The sequence below is a fragment of the Anolis sagrei genome, chromosome 2, assembly GCF_037176765.1.
Source record: "Anolis sagrei isolate rAnoSag1 chromosome 2, rAnoSag1.mat, whole genome shotgun sequence".
Classification (NCBI taxonomy): Eukaryota; Metazoa; Chordata; class Lepidosauria; order Squamata; family Dactyloidae; genus Anolis; species Anolis sagrei.
Window position 1 is genome coordinate 122,501,715 of NC_090022.1, and position 14,832 is coordinate 122,516,546.

The 14,832-nt window shown below is 35.3% G+C and overlaps 1 protein-coding gene across 4 annotated transcripts in view; it reads left to right on the forward strand.

Moving 5' to 3' along the window:
• Positions 1-14,832, forward strand: part of MAP2K4 (mitogen-activated protein kinase kinase 4) — a 48,621-nt gene that overhangs the window by 9,108 nt on the left and 24,681 nt on the right. For 2 of the 4 annotated variants that reach the window (XM_060764535.2, XM_067463816.1), the window contains exons 2-4: positions 1,000-1,032; positions 7,044-7,143; positions 12,926-13,021. In XM_060764535.2, coding sequence (XP_060620518.1) covers positions 1,000-1,032; positions 7,044-7,143; positions 12,926-13,021 — 229 coding nt within the window. The remainder of the gene's footprint in view (positions 1-999; positions 1,033-7,043; positions 7,144-12,925; positions 13,022-14,832) is intronic. The other 2 variants (XM_060764537.2, XM_060764536.2) reach the window with 2 other exon arrangements.

Below are 14,832 nucleotides of genomic sequence, written 5' to 3' on the forward strand. Positions count from 1 at the left end.
TTTAAAAAGCAATATGACAAGAACTCCATAATTGTATTATTGGCGTTATTTGCCAAATATGGAAATTGGTATTAGGTACAGAATATGTTTGTATGCACTGTACCATCAAGTTACCAGTTTCTTTGTGGAGTTCTCAAAACTTTCATAGGGATTTCTCAAATAGGGTTTTGACAGAGTCATTCTCTGAAATGTTATTTATGTATTTGTTGTCTCCCAACCAAGTACAGACTAGGGGTGTCACTATTTCGTTTCTAAGATTAGATAGTCATCTGGTGCCTTGAGAGTATTAAGATCCTTCAGAATTTAGCATCTTGATATGTTCAGGCTTCATTTAAAATAGTTGGAGAAGTTGATCTCGAAATGTGTAGAGAATGCTTAAGAGAGATTTTTTTAAAATAGCATATCACTGGATATTAGCTTAGATATTTAGTTGTGTCTTTTAACAATTGGTGAAAGAAGCATCAATTGTGCAAAAATCAAGTAGGTTTATTTACATAAGTTATATAAGTTGGAGAAATGTCTTCCTCTATGTAATAAATATATAAAAATCAGTGCTTGATATATACTGTTTGCATGACTGTGTATGTAGACAATATAAAACATGACAATAATACTTAAACATTCATGTATCAGGAGAATCCTTTCTTTATATTCCGAAGGTTGAAGAGGGAAGTCTTCAGAATGCATTTATTTTCAGATTTTTTACTTGTAACAAATTTGCTGCAGAAAACTAGTAAAAAACCATGTTTGTTCTTAACATTTTGTTTTTTTAAGTTAACAAATCAACTAATACTTAACCTCTTATATAACTCCAGGAGACACTATATGTTGACAAGAAAACTGAGATTATCGGAATCATTTCTTTGGAAGTCATTTTACCTATGTCAAACATTTTGTTTGGTGTTTCACTTTTTAAAAATGAACATTAAATGTTATTTTAAAGGTTATGAAAATATGCAATTTCAGCAAATGAACAAGAACTTATCTTTTTTGCTTTAGGCTTTCAGATAAACTTCTGTGAAAAAGCACAAAGTAAGCTACATGTTTTTATAGTATTTGCTATTTTATTTTATTTTTATATCATTCTTGGTACTGGGAATGTGTCCACTGTTGATCTAACTAACCAGCCATGCATTAATATACGGGCAGAGCTTCCATTTTACATCGTACTTCAAAATTTGATTGCATATTTCTGTAATGCTACTTCAATGCAGCTTTTCCAACTTGAAAAATAGAGATCTGTGTTTCTATAGCATATATCTAAATTGTAATAAAGGGGAAATATTTATACTTTTCCATAAATCAAATTTAGTGAAATCATTTTTCTTTGGCTTTAGAATTTGTCTTTGGTAACTTTTTCAAAAAGTATTCATAACTACTTAAATTGCTTGCTCTTTCAATAATGAATTATATTTTAGTTAGATTTCCTCTTCTTATCAGATAGCTGAAGAATTTTCTTATCAGATAGCGGCTTTATATTTGTCAGGCCATAACTCCAATAGTGTTTAGGCTTTCTGGCAGTGGCCCTTCATGAACTTATGGACTCCTCTTATCTTCACTTACATGGGAGTTAGCAGTGTAGGGACCCTAGGACAGTGAAAAGCCTGCAAATAATCAAAGCTATTGGTTTTATCTAAGAAAAACATATTTCTAAGAATTTCGAAGTCCCCCAATGCAATTCCATATTCAACCTGCAGTTGATGATAGAATCATGCTGGATGACCTAGAGAGAAGATATTAATCAAATTTGCAAATATTCAAATCTGCAAATGTAAAGGGGCTGACTGTACTGGTAGATATTCTGGAAATGCTGGCCTTTAAAACTTGAATCTCAGGAACATGAAAAACACGTGTCCTGTCATTCAATCAGAGCTCCTACCTTGGAGTTGCAGTTTTTATTTTTAATTATCCAGTATGTTTTCTGGTACTAAAATTTATCTTTTGATGACTTAATACTTCCTGTAATGCCTAAGTTTCTTCAAAGGTCAGGGGAAAAAACTTGTTGGTTATCTTCAGCCCATGTTTGGATGTTTAATGGAAGTTCTTCACAATTAATTTTCATTAATTGTTTCATTCTTTTATGGCTTTTGTTTTGTAATTGCTATGTCCACTGTGTCTTTATGATTGCTTGCCATGCTTTAGTGGGAATTTTATTAGAGACCAAAGCATAGCATTGCTAGCATTTTTCTCCTTACTTTATAAATCTTGCATAGTTGAAAATCCCCTTTATACCTTAATTCGGATTGCATTCTCATTTTTATTGGATATATATATATATATATATATAAGAGCACACACACACACATAATAATATCATTTAGGATTGATGAAGGGCTTATCAATAATGACCCCATTCCTGTTGGGATTTTATGTCTGTTTATCTCGTTAGTGGGTTGTGTCAAGAAATGCAAAGGAGTTGGTTTGAGCCTATTATGTCATCACTTAACTTGCAAAAAAAAAATCATAAATCTATTTTTATCACTCATAATCTGATACTATGGATGTCTAGGAGAAGTAATATTTTAATCAATTACCATAGAGATCCATAGTACCAGTTTAAGAGAGATAACATTTTTCAGTAAATCATACAAATACATCCCACCCCCCACCCACCCCCCCAAAAAAGCAAGTGGAGTTTGGGAGAATTTTGTCATAGAGTTTCCCCTTTCAGCAATTTTTGTATTGTGCAGAATCTTGATTTCCACCCCCTCAGCCCTTTTGCAACTGTTATAGACTGTGCTTTTCCCATGGATGTTAAAGTCTTAGTACTTAGCAATGTGACTGCTTATTACTTAAATTGCTTTTAAAAGCAGGTAGCAGTGTCCAGGATCTCAGGCAAATGTAGTCAGGAGAGTGATAAGTTTTAGACTGCGGATTAGATCCAAGGCAGAGGTTTGGATATCTTTTTCATGATATATTTGACTTGGTTTTGATCCCACTTTTCTCTGCCTTCAGTTTTTACTTAGTGTTCTTTAAAAAGTTGATGAGAAAAGTCAGGTTGTCTTTTGGTTCTCTCCAGTAAGATGCTTAAAACCAGCGTTTCTGCTTTAGTCTCACTTTTCCTATGGCTCCCCCCCCCCCCCCACCACCACCACTTCTGTTGCATTCTTATGCCTTATGGCTCACCAGTTCTTTCCACAATTCCAGTTTGTGTCATTTTGGAGCTCCCTTTTGTAAGAATGAAAAGAAAACTGCACATGTTTCTTCTGTTGTTCCTGATTGATTTAAACATAGGAGTAAATCTAAAGCAGAGCTTGATTTCCTAGTCCTGAGTATTGAGTTCTGGCACCTACCTGCTAGAACTGGAGTTGAAGCCACACAGTGCTCTAGCTGTTTTTGGACTGCAACTCCTAGCATTCCTTGCCATTTGTTATATTGGCTAGAACTGTTGGGACTTTCAGTTTAACAACCCCTGGAGGGCCTTGTGATTGGTGTTTAGTGTGAACCAAATCAGCCTTGAGACAGTCTGAATTAAAACAGAAGTTGCCCCAGGGTTTTTCACTTTCTCTTTAAATTTACAATCTTTTGGTTACATTGCTGGTAGGTATCTGGCTATGAAAGTTACCACCTTTTCAAAATTACACAATACATTCATTGATTTGCCCTAAACAATATTGGCAGTGTTTGTATATGCGATGGGGAAAATCAAGTGATGTCAAGACTAGCAGGTAATGAGTAAATGATTCCAGCACTTAAATTTTATGGTTCTTGGAATATTCTATTAAGTCTACGGAGAATGCAGATCAGAATACTTTATTGGCATTTGTCCACATAACTAACTAAATGGGTAAGGATCAGGTTCTAGACTTGCTCTTGTGTGATAAGAATGTTAATGAGATGGTGCAAAAAGGCAATTTTAAACTATGCCCTCTGCAGTTGCCCTTGTCATCTGTTGCACTATTCCAGATGCCCTCCCAAATCTCTAAAGAAAATGTTTGTGGGTCCAGAGAACTGGTTGTGGGAGGAAATTCCATGAAAATCGCCATAATTTTAAGCAGGATACAGAGCTTAGGACTCTGCCTACCAAATTTTATAGTTTAGGTTAGTACTGCCAACTATCTCATGATTCAATTAAAAAAAAGAATATTTGGAGGAAATACCCAAAGAAACCTCTACAGTGGTGCGGGAGCAGCAGAAGGGATATATGCAGTTGCAGCTTCCCAGAATTATTGGTTCTAAAGTTACATGTTAATTAGAAATGCAGGAAGCAATATTTGCCAAAAAAAAAAAAGCAAATCCAGATTTGGGTCAGTTATGCATTCCTTATACCACAGGGAGGAGCAAATTGCAACCCCTCACCCCCCCCCCCCCCGCCACTGTGGAGGTCAAAACAAAATGAGCAAAATAACTATTTTTGCCTCTATATGTGTTTTGGAGGCCTGGAAAGACCCCAGAACATAATAATGAGAATGCCTCTTGCTCCCTGAAGGGCTTTTGAGGGCACAGAAGTGCCCTGAAACAAGGCTTTATTTCTCAGATTTTTTCTCAAGATTTTATGAACTGAATGAATTCAACTGTTTAATGCTTGGCTAATGGAACATTACTATATTGTCTCTTGTATCCAGTTTACCTTTTTTAAAACTTTGCTTGTTATAAAATGATTTTAAAATGTTTCAAGATGTTATTTTAATTGTCTTTAAATTATATTATATTTTGATTTGCTATCTCTAGAAAGGTATGCTGGATATCACTATGAGAAAATTCAGTACAAAATAAATAAATAAATAAACTACTCTGACATAAATTTAACATCCTTCCTATTCTGTATATTTGGCTGATAATACTAAGGGATAAGGAACCAAAATCATAATGTTCTGTATCCCATTTCTGTAACTTTTTAGAGTTTAGAACATAGACATAAGTTTATGTATATACTCTAAATTTACATTTAATGTTTTATGCTTCAGGTTTTCAACTATATCAGATAATATTTTAGAACCTTCATATAAACTTCCTAGCTTTTCTGGGTGTATGTAGCCTAGATCATGCAAGTAGGTATCAGAGAATCTCTCAGTTTTGAAGGCATCAGAACAGAGTTCCTGCCTCCTGTCATTGTGTAATTATTTATAAAGCTTTGGCCTTATTAACAATTAAAGCCAGTCAACCTTCTTTTTGAAATCTCTCCACTCAGTCTATTTTCATATGTTATAGAGCTCAGTATTTAAATCAGCAGCTTTTGAATCCTGCAGACCTCACCTGAATGGGTGCTCTACTGCTTTTTGATGCCATCTTCCCTTTCCCATTTCAGGAAGTGATGGGGAACCTCTTCCTGGTTATAGTCTGATGAATAGGCTAGCAGCAGCATGGTTTAAGACAAATAAGGCAGTGTCTTAGCCTGAATTGTGAGCTTGACTGCTCTGTGTTCTTCAAACCTGGAAATTAAAATTGTATCTGAATAATAGACATAATAAAGAAGGGGAATGGGATGGCAATAAAAAGTAAATAAAATTTTTATCCTTTGCAAAGTGCTACTAATATTTTTTTGGCTGTTTTCTCGCAAATTTGATTTCAAATGGTGGGCCTTGAAGATACAGGGCATACAATGTAATCCTATATATATGTCTACTCAGAAGTAAATTATACTAGATTCAGTAAAGTTTACTTCCAGGTGAGTAAATATAGGATTGTTGCCTATATCTAGCAAGCAGACATCTGAAATGACCATTTGATTAAATGTCAGCATGTCAATGAATTGTTATCTTCCTTACTGTACACTTAGAGGTAAAAGCAGCCACACAGTGTCTGCTAGTTTTCACATCAAATGACAGTTTAAAATAATCTATTTTATGTTCTCACAATAATCCCCATTGTTTGTAAAGGGGTGGAGTGCATATTTCACTTTAAGTAAAAATACAGAAAGGATCCAAGCCAGAAGGGATGATGAAACTGCAGTGCTAAGCCCATTGATTTGCCGTTTAATTCACTTCCAAGATTAAGTGCTTTTTGATTTAATGTGGCAAATACCAACCATCTGTATTAAATCACAGGAACCTTTTTGAACACCTTGTCCTGTCTAAAATAAAAGTACAGTAAGCTCTCCGCTTTTTCAGGGGTTAGGGTTTTAGGGTCCCTGCAAAAGTGGGAAAAATGAATAAAATAAAACATCTGTAGTCTTCCAGATCGGCTCTATGTTCAGTTTGTCCTATATGTTAACCATAGAGTTGCCCAGGAAGGTTTGGAAGTTCCTGGAGAGAACATGTTAATCCAATCCATAAACAACCAGATCTACAAATGTGAAACCTCCAAATGTGGAGGGTTGACTGTACAGTGTATTTACTATACTTACAATTAAAATTCTTTTGAGACTAATAGTGAGTTAGGTTGGCAGCTTATCACTGTATTAAAGACAAATGTAATATAAACTGACTTTTTAATATTAATGTATTTATTTTGTAATATATTTTTAGTTATTTGTTCTACATGCTTATTAAGGTTTACTAAGTAGTTTGCATGTATTATGACCTCTCATTATGCCTCCTTTATTTGTTCGATTCAAGTCTCCTTCTCCCCTGCCCTGAAGACTAGGTGATAGTGCAGAAGATTGTGGGTGTTCTGGTAAACATGTTCTAAAATGGCTCTGGAAGGTCTGAAAACACAATGAGGCATCCTTGTCTTCTAGAGGTCATTTGGGGGCAAAATTTGATACTTTCTATGGGAAAGGATTGTAATAGGGGCTGCAGTTCATAGTTGCTCATCCCTGCCCTGGAGAGCTTGGGGAGAGAGTTAAAACTAATCTTTTTTCAGGGTGTGGAAAGATGAAGCCCTTTAAGATCCTTTGTGAAGGCTGTGCAATGCAAAAAAATATATATTCATGTGCAGACTAGCCTTATTTAGTTTGGTGTTCAATATAGGACCTCATCCTTTGTCTTTTTTAGTGATGTTGTGGTTGCCATTAATAAAAATATTCATTGCTTATGTGAAATGTTGTTACATGTTGTTCTGAAAGAGTTTACTGTTTTGTTCTGGTTTGTTCCAAATCTTAATGCAGTCATCTGTGTTTTCTTGTTGATAAGAGTGTCCTTTTGTGTTTGTTTACCTTTCAGGTAAGCGCAGAGCACTGAAGCTGAATTTTGCAAACCCACCTTTCAAATCCACAGCACGATTTACTTTAAACCCCGGAGTTCCTTTTCAGAATCCACACATGTGAGTATAATGGCAGAATTTCCATCAGATGGAACAATTCTGAAGCATGCAAACAAAGAATTGTTTCATATATTGTGGGGAATTGGGGGAGGGGAGGCAGAGGGAGAGGCGGAAGGCTTGGGTTAAGTTATATTTAAACATACATTTTTCACATGTACTTTTGAAAGTTAGAAAAATAATAAATAATTTCACCCACAGCCTTAAGTTGAGAACTGTATGCATAAAAAACCCTGCTACTTACGATAAATTTGTGTTAGGCGGTGGTTATGTTGATAGCTATTTGCTACTTTTTAAGTTGGCCAAGTTCTTGTCCCTGCATATCCTTAGTGCTAAAATTGAGAAGACAATCAAAATGACAAAATTCAGGTTGCATGAAATGATTAGAAATTGATAAATTTTTCAGAAAATGTGTTGTTTATGGGCTTATATATAGATGTAGTGTAAAATAAAAGATAATCCAGTAGGACATTTGACATAACACAATCCTTTTTGAAAACCAAGCCTTGTGTCCTCAGATCCACCAATCTGGATTGATGGGTGACCACTCGGGCTCCAAGATTAATAAAATTATTTTATTAGCTCTTTGTGTTCTATGGTAAGATTTCAGAAGTCTAGCCAGTGAAGGTCCTGAAGACTTTTTTCCAGGTGCTTTTACTTCACTTTAACAGTATTGCCTTGTGTTCTATATTTACTGTGCCTTTGCTTTGCTGTATGTGCTGCTGCTTGCTCATGAAGCTTATAGATCTTTTTTCTTGTAAGTTCTCTCCTGCTTTCATTCTACAGCTAATTATTGATGGCTATAGGAAAGGTTTCCTGATGATTATGAGTGAACGCTAGAATGTATATGTTCTAACAGCTAGAAAAGGTGAACCTTTCATACAGATGTTTTTATAGGATCTCAGACTTCATATCCAAAAAGAGCAAAAGCATGGTTTCTCATCCTGGTACCACTTTTCATAAAGTGCCATGTGATTAGTTTTAGGATATTAGGATATTAATTTCCATTTTAGAATGCATGAAATCTTTATGCACTTGCTTCTCACTTCTTTTCTTTCAACAATAGTTTTTCACAGCTGATTTCCTTCAGGCTTTTTTTAAATTGTATTTTGGGGGTTTTTTTCCTCTAGGGGGACTCCCCCCTTCTGTTATAAACTTTCTACTTTCCTGCTATTCTCTATAGCTAAAATGTTCTCCTACTTTCGTTGTAAGGACTCTATATCTTTTTCAAACTTTGGAAACTCTATTGATAAAAATATTTCAAAAAAAAGTGATCTACGTCTTGATTATAAAATCCATCACTCACTTGTAGTGGTTTTCTTTCCTAGTGTCATTTTTCATCTGTTGACTTTCTGTATTGGATTTTTTCTAGATGGTAATAGCTTAGAATCTTTTTCCAAATAATAAAGCATCCAATTTCAAACACAGCAAGGTGCTGATAACATTATTTATTCTTGGAAATATTTTCATATAGTACTTGGAAGACAAAAGGGTTTTTGTGTGTGTCCTTTGGAGCTTTCCAAGAATTTTGTAAATTTGTGATTTTCTAGGCCAGGCATTGTTTAGTACAGAGAATAAATGTATTCTGTATATGATGCTGAACATTCTGTGACAATACAGAAGTAGTATACCTTTTAAGAATAAATTCAGATTTTCATTGCGTCTCATATGTTGAATAATCAGAAATCAGAGAACATATTTTATACATTTCAACCGCTTTTCTGGAATAACTTATTTTTGCAATCCTATATGGCTAATGCGGCTTTCCTCTGCTTATACGTGTACAGATTACAATGAAGATTTCAAAGGTATAAACCCCTGTCATGCCACATGCCCCAGATCCATTCTTTCTTCAAATTAAAAAAGGATTTTCACATTCTTTTTGAAACACGTTATCTAGCCACCTCATCACTCGGGTTTTTTGGTCCCTCATTCCTCTTCAGCCACAGAGCCTGCTGAACGCACGTTGAGGCCCCACCCCATTGATGGCTGAAGTGGCAAGGAAACATCACAAGGAGCTTCCTCACCAACCATGGTGAGCCACACATCTTTTGGGTAGCTCTGACAGAGCTCCCCACAGTATTTGCCCCCCCCCCCCCCCGGTCTGATGGGGGAAACAGCAACGCATGTTGCCGCACTTGCCCCATCTGAAAGGAGAAGGGACAGGGCACCAACCGTGCCTTGCTCCAATACCCCCTTTACTTACTTACTTACTTACTTACTTAGGCGATTCTTTGTTGTCTGGGTATGATGGCCCTACAAGTGTTGTGTCTTGGCTGTGGATATGTAGGTGGCTGTAGAGCCCTATTCTTGATCTGCATGTTCTTCCACAGTGAGGGCATCAGTTTCCAGGTGGAAGATGGTCCCGGTCAGAGTTGGCTTGACGCGCCTTCCTCTTGTCACGTTTTGCTGGTGATTGTCAGTGAAACGGGAAAAATTACTTTGATAACTTTTCCTTCTACGTTTCAAAAATGTATGGACATTTTGATTGATGTGTATATCCATGATGGTAATGTAGGAGGCAAAAGCATATAGTTGAGGTTTAAAGTGATTTCAGAAATGAAGATGTATTTAAAATGTAGTTTTTTAGATACTGTGTTTGGAAAGAAGACCTTCTTTTGACATTACTGCATAAAGCACAAAATTTGTGCTTTGTTGCTTTTTTAATGATAAGAACACCTGGCTTGTATAGCGCCTGTATTTGATAGCTTTGTCTAAAACTTCACTTAATTTCAAGACAGAATTTTCCTTCTTTTTCTTTCTTGATGACTACTGGTACTTAGAAAGGATTTGTTTTTACATTCTTTATGTTTTTGTACTTGGGTTTAAGAATACTTCAATATAATGCAGATTATGCAGCTTTCCAAGTGTTGCTTTATTGCAGCAGCCATCAGTTCGATCCTGCACAGTGGATAGCTGCATGATTTCCATCCCATTGTATTTTTGTTTTGGTCCTAGATGTGAAATGTGGCAAATATAACAAGCAGATTTTCTTTTTAAAGTTAATCTGAAATTGTTATAGCCTAAGTTGGTGATTTAGCCTAAGTGTGTTTTAAGTCAGCTTAAGAAAGTTCTCTTGAATTAATAGTCGCATTGGATCTTAATATATGATTGTTTTTGAGTGAACAAAGATGGCCCAATCCAATATCTGAAATAGTATCCTGCTACATTTTGTGTTGCTTGTTTCACTATTTATCCTAAACTTTCACAAGTTGTTATTCTGTGTGCTGCTTTCTCATCTTTTGTGTCTCTGGATTGCTTTCAGTTTGGTTTTTGGATAGAGGCCAGATTGTTAACAGATTATTCTGAAAGTTTGTGGAAATTTTAGATCAATATATAATTTTCCATATGTAGAAATTTGTTGTTTAACATTAGATACATAATGTTAGAGATTGTATAATGATGTAGAGAAACTCATAACTGTCTGAAAGAAGAGTGACAGCATTCATCTTTCAGCATTCATCTTCCATCTCCCTTTCCAGCACTCCAGCATTCATAACATTCCAGGATTCATCTTCCATCTCCCTTTCACCTATATAGTTTTCTTGGTACCATTGAAAGCTGCTACAGTGAATCGTAAGGGGTTTGTTATTTATTCAGTGTATTTTCAACTCTTTAGTAGAGATATTTTTCATTTCTTTGCTGCCAGATTGTGCAGGATCAAGCTTAAGGGTGTTGGCGCCAGGATAAGTCCACAAATGGAAACTGTAGCCAGTTTCCACACAGTGACAGACATGCTTGTTCCCTGCTGCAGCTCAGCTGTGTTATGCAATGAGTGCTACGGAGCCAAAATAATATGTACATGGCTTTTCTTGAAAATAAGGAGTCAGGTGGGGTTTTCTGAGGTCAACCTTTACCTAATTTAATGGGGCTAACATACTGAAATACAGTTTACAGGTTCTGATAGGTATTCGTTCTCAGAATTGGTCAAATCTCGTCACAAAAGTAACAAATAAAATGTAAACAAACTTTAAAACTGATCAGCATTTTATTACATTTATGTTTGATCAAAACGAGCTATATTGAAATTTTGAGCACCAACATTTCCAAATTCCTGTTTTGCATGTTTTTTCTTCCTTAGTGCTATAAAGGTGACAACAATTGGAGGAGGAGAGGGGGGCCAAAAAGCAAAGATCTTACTTTTCAAAGTAGCACAAACCATCAGCTTTTCTTATTGTGTAAAAACCATTATCTTCTCTTCAGAAACAAGCATAATTGAAAATATCAAGGTGTAAGAGATGCTCTATATAGAATGATATGCCGCTGCATTTAGAGTTTGCTTTCCTAAGATGTTCAGAATTTCCTAAAGTTCAGAATTGAGGAGTAAAACAAAATCTTTAATTAGACTTTGTTCAGAAGGTGTATAGCAATATCTTCAGAGTCAGATGTAAACTCACTAAAATTCCAGAATTCTAGAATTACTGCATTTATGTTGCGTCTGTGTCCATGACAGGTGTTCTAGTTTGTTTTATTTCACACTCTAGTTGACTATACTGAAACGAGAATGGATAGCCAAGATGAGAACAGATAAGAAGGATTATAGTATATCATTGGCATGTTTATCTCAGTTGTCATTATAAGCTTTCTTATTATTTTATCCTTATTATTTCATGCCATGAGGGGTGGCATGAAAATGCATGTTGCTTTAGTCAGTGTGCTGTACCTCTGATGCTTGGTTGGATCATTAAGTGTCATATCTTTATCCATAATGGTGTCTTAGGTCTATACTGTAGAAGATATCTTCAACTCTTGAGTTATTTACTCATCTTACTTTAGAGATCTTGACCAGACTGAGAGATCAGATGAACTTTCCCCTCCTCTTCTTACTTAAAAACAAGATATTTGTTTGTTTGTTTTCAAAGAAAAAAATGCTAAGCAGCAAAATAAAAGCAACATAATATCACTTTATGCTTGGTTAACAGGGGACACAATAGATTTTATATGTTATTTTGCATGTGGATAATAATTGTCTTTTCATGTTCATATTTGTGCAATTTTTTTTATTTGACTGTCCTACTCTACATTAAAGGGGCAGTTTTGCTTAAGTTGGAGTAGGAGATTTCTTACCTGGAAATATTTGTGAAAGGTTCGGATCCAGAAAATCTTAGCTTTTCTTCAAGTAATTACAAAGCAGACAGTAAAAACTAGTCCATAGCTCTTCCGGTTGTTCAGAAAAGGGTTTAATGCAGTTTACTTTAGAGAATAAGATAGTAGCTGTCACTCCAGATTGGTGGATCCAAGATACAAGCAGTAATTTTCAGGTAAGAAATTTTGCTTTTTTTCAAAGCTGTGTGATGAAACTGTAAGGTTGTATGCAGTGTAGCCATTTGTTCCATGGAGGACTGCTACAATAATTTGCCTATTTTAGTGAGCAATTTCAGCACTGGTAATTCAAACAACAAACGAAAGTATTACATTTGAAATTAAGATTCCTCTTAAATGAGTTCTTCTGGACATAAATCTTACAAACTTGAGCAAGGCTTAATTATAAGAAAGTTTATCTCAGATTGTAGCCTTCCACCAATTCCATGTAATGCACTGTCCTACTAATAGTATTTGTTAAAAGAGGCCTCAAAATTAACACCCACAATTGTAGTCTCTTGAAAGCTTTCAGCATGAAATGTTTCAGACTAATCATCGGCAAGGAAATGAGATAGTCACATGTTGTTGATTTTCAAAAAAGCAGTCTGTGTCCTTGATTGCTATGTGTGTATGTGTTTACTCTGTTATGTGATAACGGCATTGTGTTTTCCTGTCATTTTTACAACTCTTTTCCTGGCTGAAGTGATACTCAAGCAACAATGGGTAGTAATCACATTGCCCCGTTCACTTTCAAAAGGAGAGAAGCGGAGATGATCGTGAAACTTTCCAGCAGGCTACAGTAAGCGTAACTGTCTGTTAGCCCCATTGTCAGATATTTGCATAAAAGCCCCGCCCACTGCTATTAGCACAATAACGTACTGAAATGTATCATATTATGAGTAAAGATGCTGACAATGATTAAATATTATCAATATATATATATATATATATATATGCACATATTTCCTTATTTTTTGTATGATGAAAATTTATAGTTGTGTTCATACCTGCAGTTCAAAATGTTCTGTTCTTATTGACTACCATGGGTATTAGAAAGGGAATGGAATATATTTAAATATTTGTATTTCCCTTCTGGTGTGGTGTTAGTTTATCTACTTATAAGATTTTTGGATATAGTGAGGGCAAGTCCTATTGCTGAAGGTCTTCCAAACACCTTTGTCCTGGAAAATCTGTTTCAGGGCAAAGCTATAGCCATGCTTTACATGTTGATGCTAAATACTTAAGACGTAGACCTTTTCTTGTTAGAGTGGGATGACTACTGATAAACGTTTGCTGTGGACACGTGAGTAGAAAATAAGAATTCCATGATTGGAAATCCCTAAATATCTCAAGTTTATAAAACCGGACTTTTCTAGAGAAGTGTAAGACTAGGAGTAACAATCTTCCCAGTTCCTACCTACTGCAAATCTGAGGGGTCATAGGAAGGAGCCATGCAGAGGTGAAAAGCAGCCATAATTCAACATTCAGAGAACTTTAATGGTAACCAAACTAAGACAGCTTTTTCTTAATTACTCCTCTTATGATATGCTGTTTGTTATTTATTAGATCAAATTAAATTTATCATCAATTTTATTATGTCAGTGAAAACTGTAACTTCCAAAATTGTGCCAGTGTCATTATACCAGTCAAAAGCATGATAGTGTTTGATAATGATCAAATTATTGGGCAGCAACAAAAATAGTGAATTAAATGGATAAGATAAGATTAAACTAAGTCTATAAAAAATATGTATATTCAAAAAGGCTCTTAAATTCAAAATATTCAAAATATTAACCATGTACTTGTCATTTTATAGCAACCACATTTACAAGAATGGAAAACAATAGATGTAGCATATATTGTGCTTAGTAACTCTGAGCCTTTAGTCGCATGTGCCTAGGAGTTGCCATAAAAGCTGATATTCATAACTGTTACGTAAAATTTTGACTTGGATCTTCTTAGCACTTCAGCAATTTGTGTTAGAATGTGAAGTTTTTAAATATATTTACAACTCACCTTGAGAGATAGACAGCTTCTGATATACCACTTCCCCGCCTCCCCCAAGTTTGTGGGTGCTGTATGTATCTGGATAATTCAAGTGATGGGAACGTATGTTACTGAGTCAGTGAATAGAAATAATTCTATCCATGTTTTAAATTAACTCTCATCCAGAGTAAGCTTTTTATTTTAATGCTGTACTCCAGACATGACATTAATCTCCATAAAATGTCTAATAATAAAATAGAATTTTAAACATTTTTGCAGAGTGGAAGCTTATTGCAACCCTCGAATAAAAATAAGCCTGAACATAATGCTTTAAAAATGTATTAAGCTACTACCACAAACATTTAGAAAAGGAGGTCTTTCATCCTTTTTAAGATACTCTTTTGGACATCGTATAGGACAGAGGTGGTCAACTTTGGAAGACAGGAACACTACACCCCCCCCCCCCCCCAAATAACACATTGGAGGGCCACATCTGCTCCTGTGGGAAAGGTCCTCAGAATGATCCTCATTCCGTCCATATTTTCGTTTACAATAAAGACCTTTGCTTGGGTTTACATTGGCTGAAAGGACCCACAAAATGAAGTTATGATTCTCCTCAAAGTA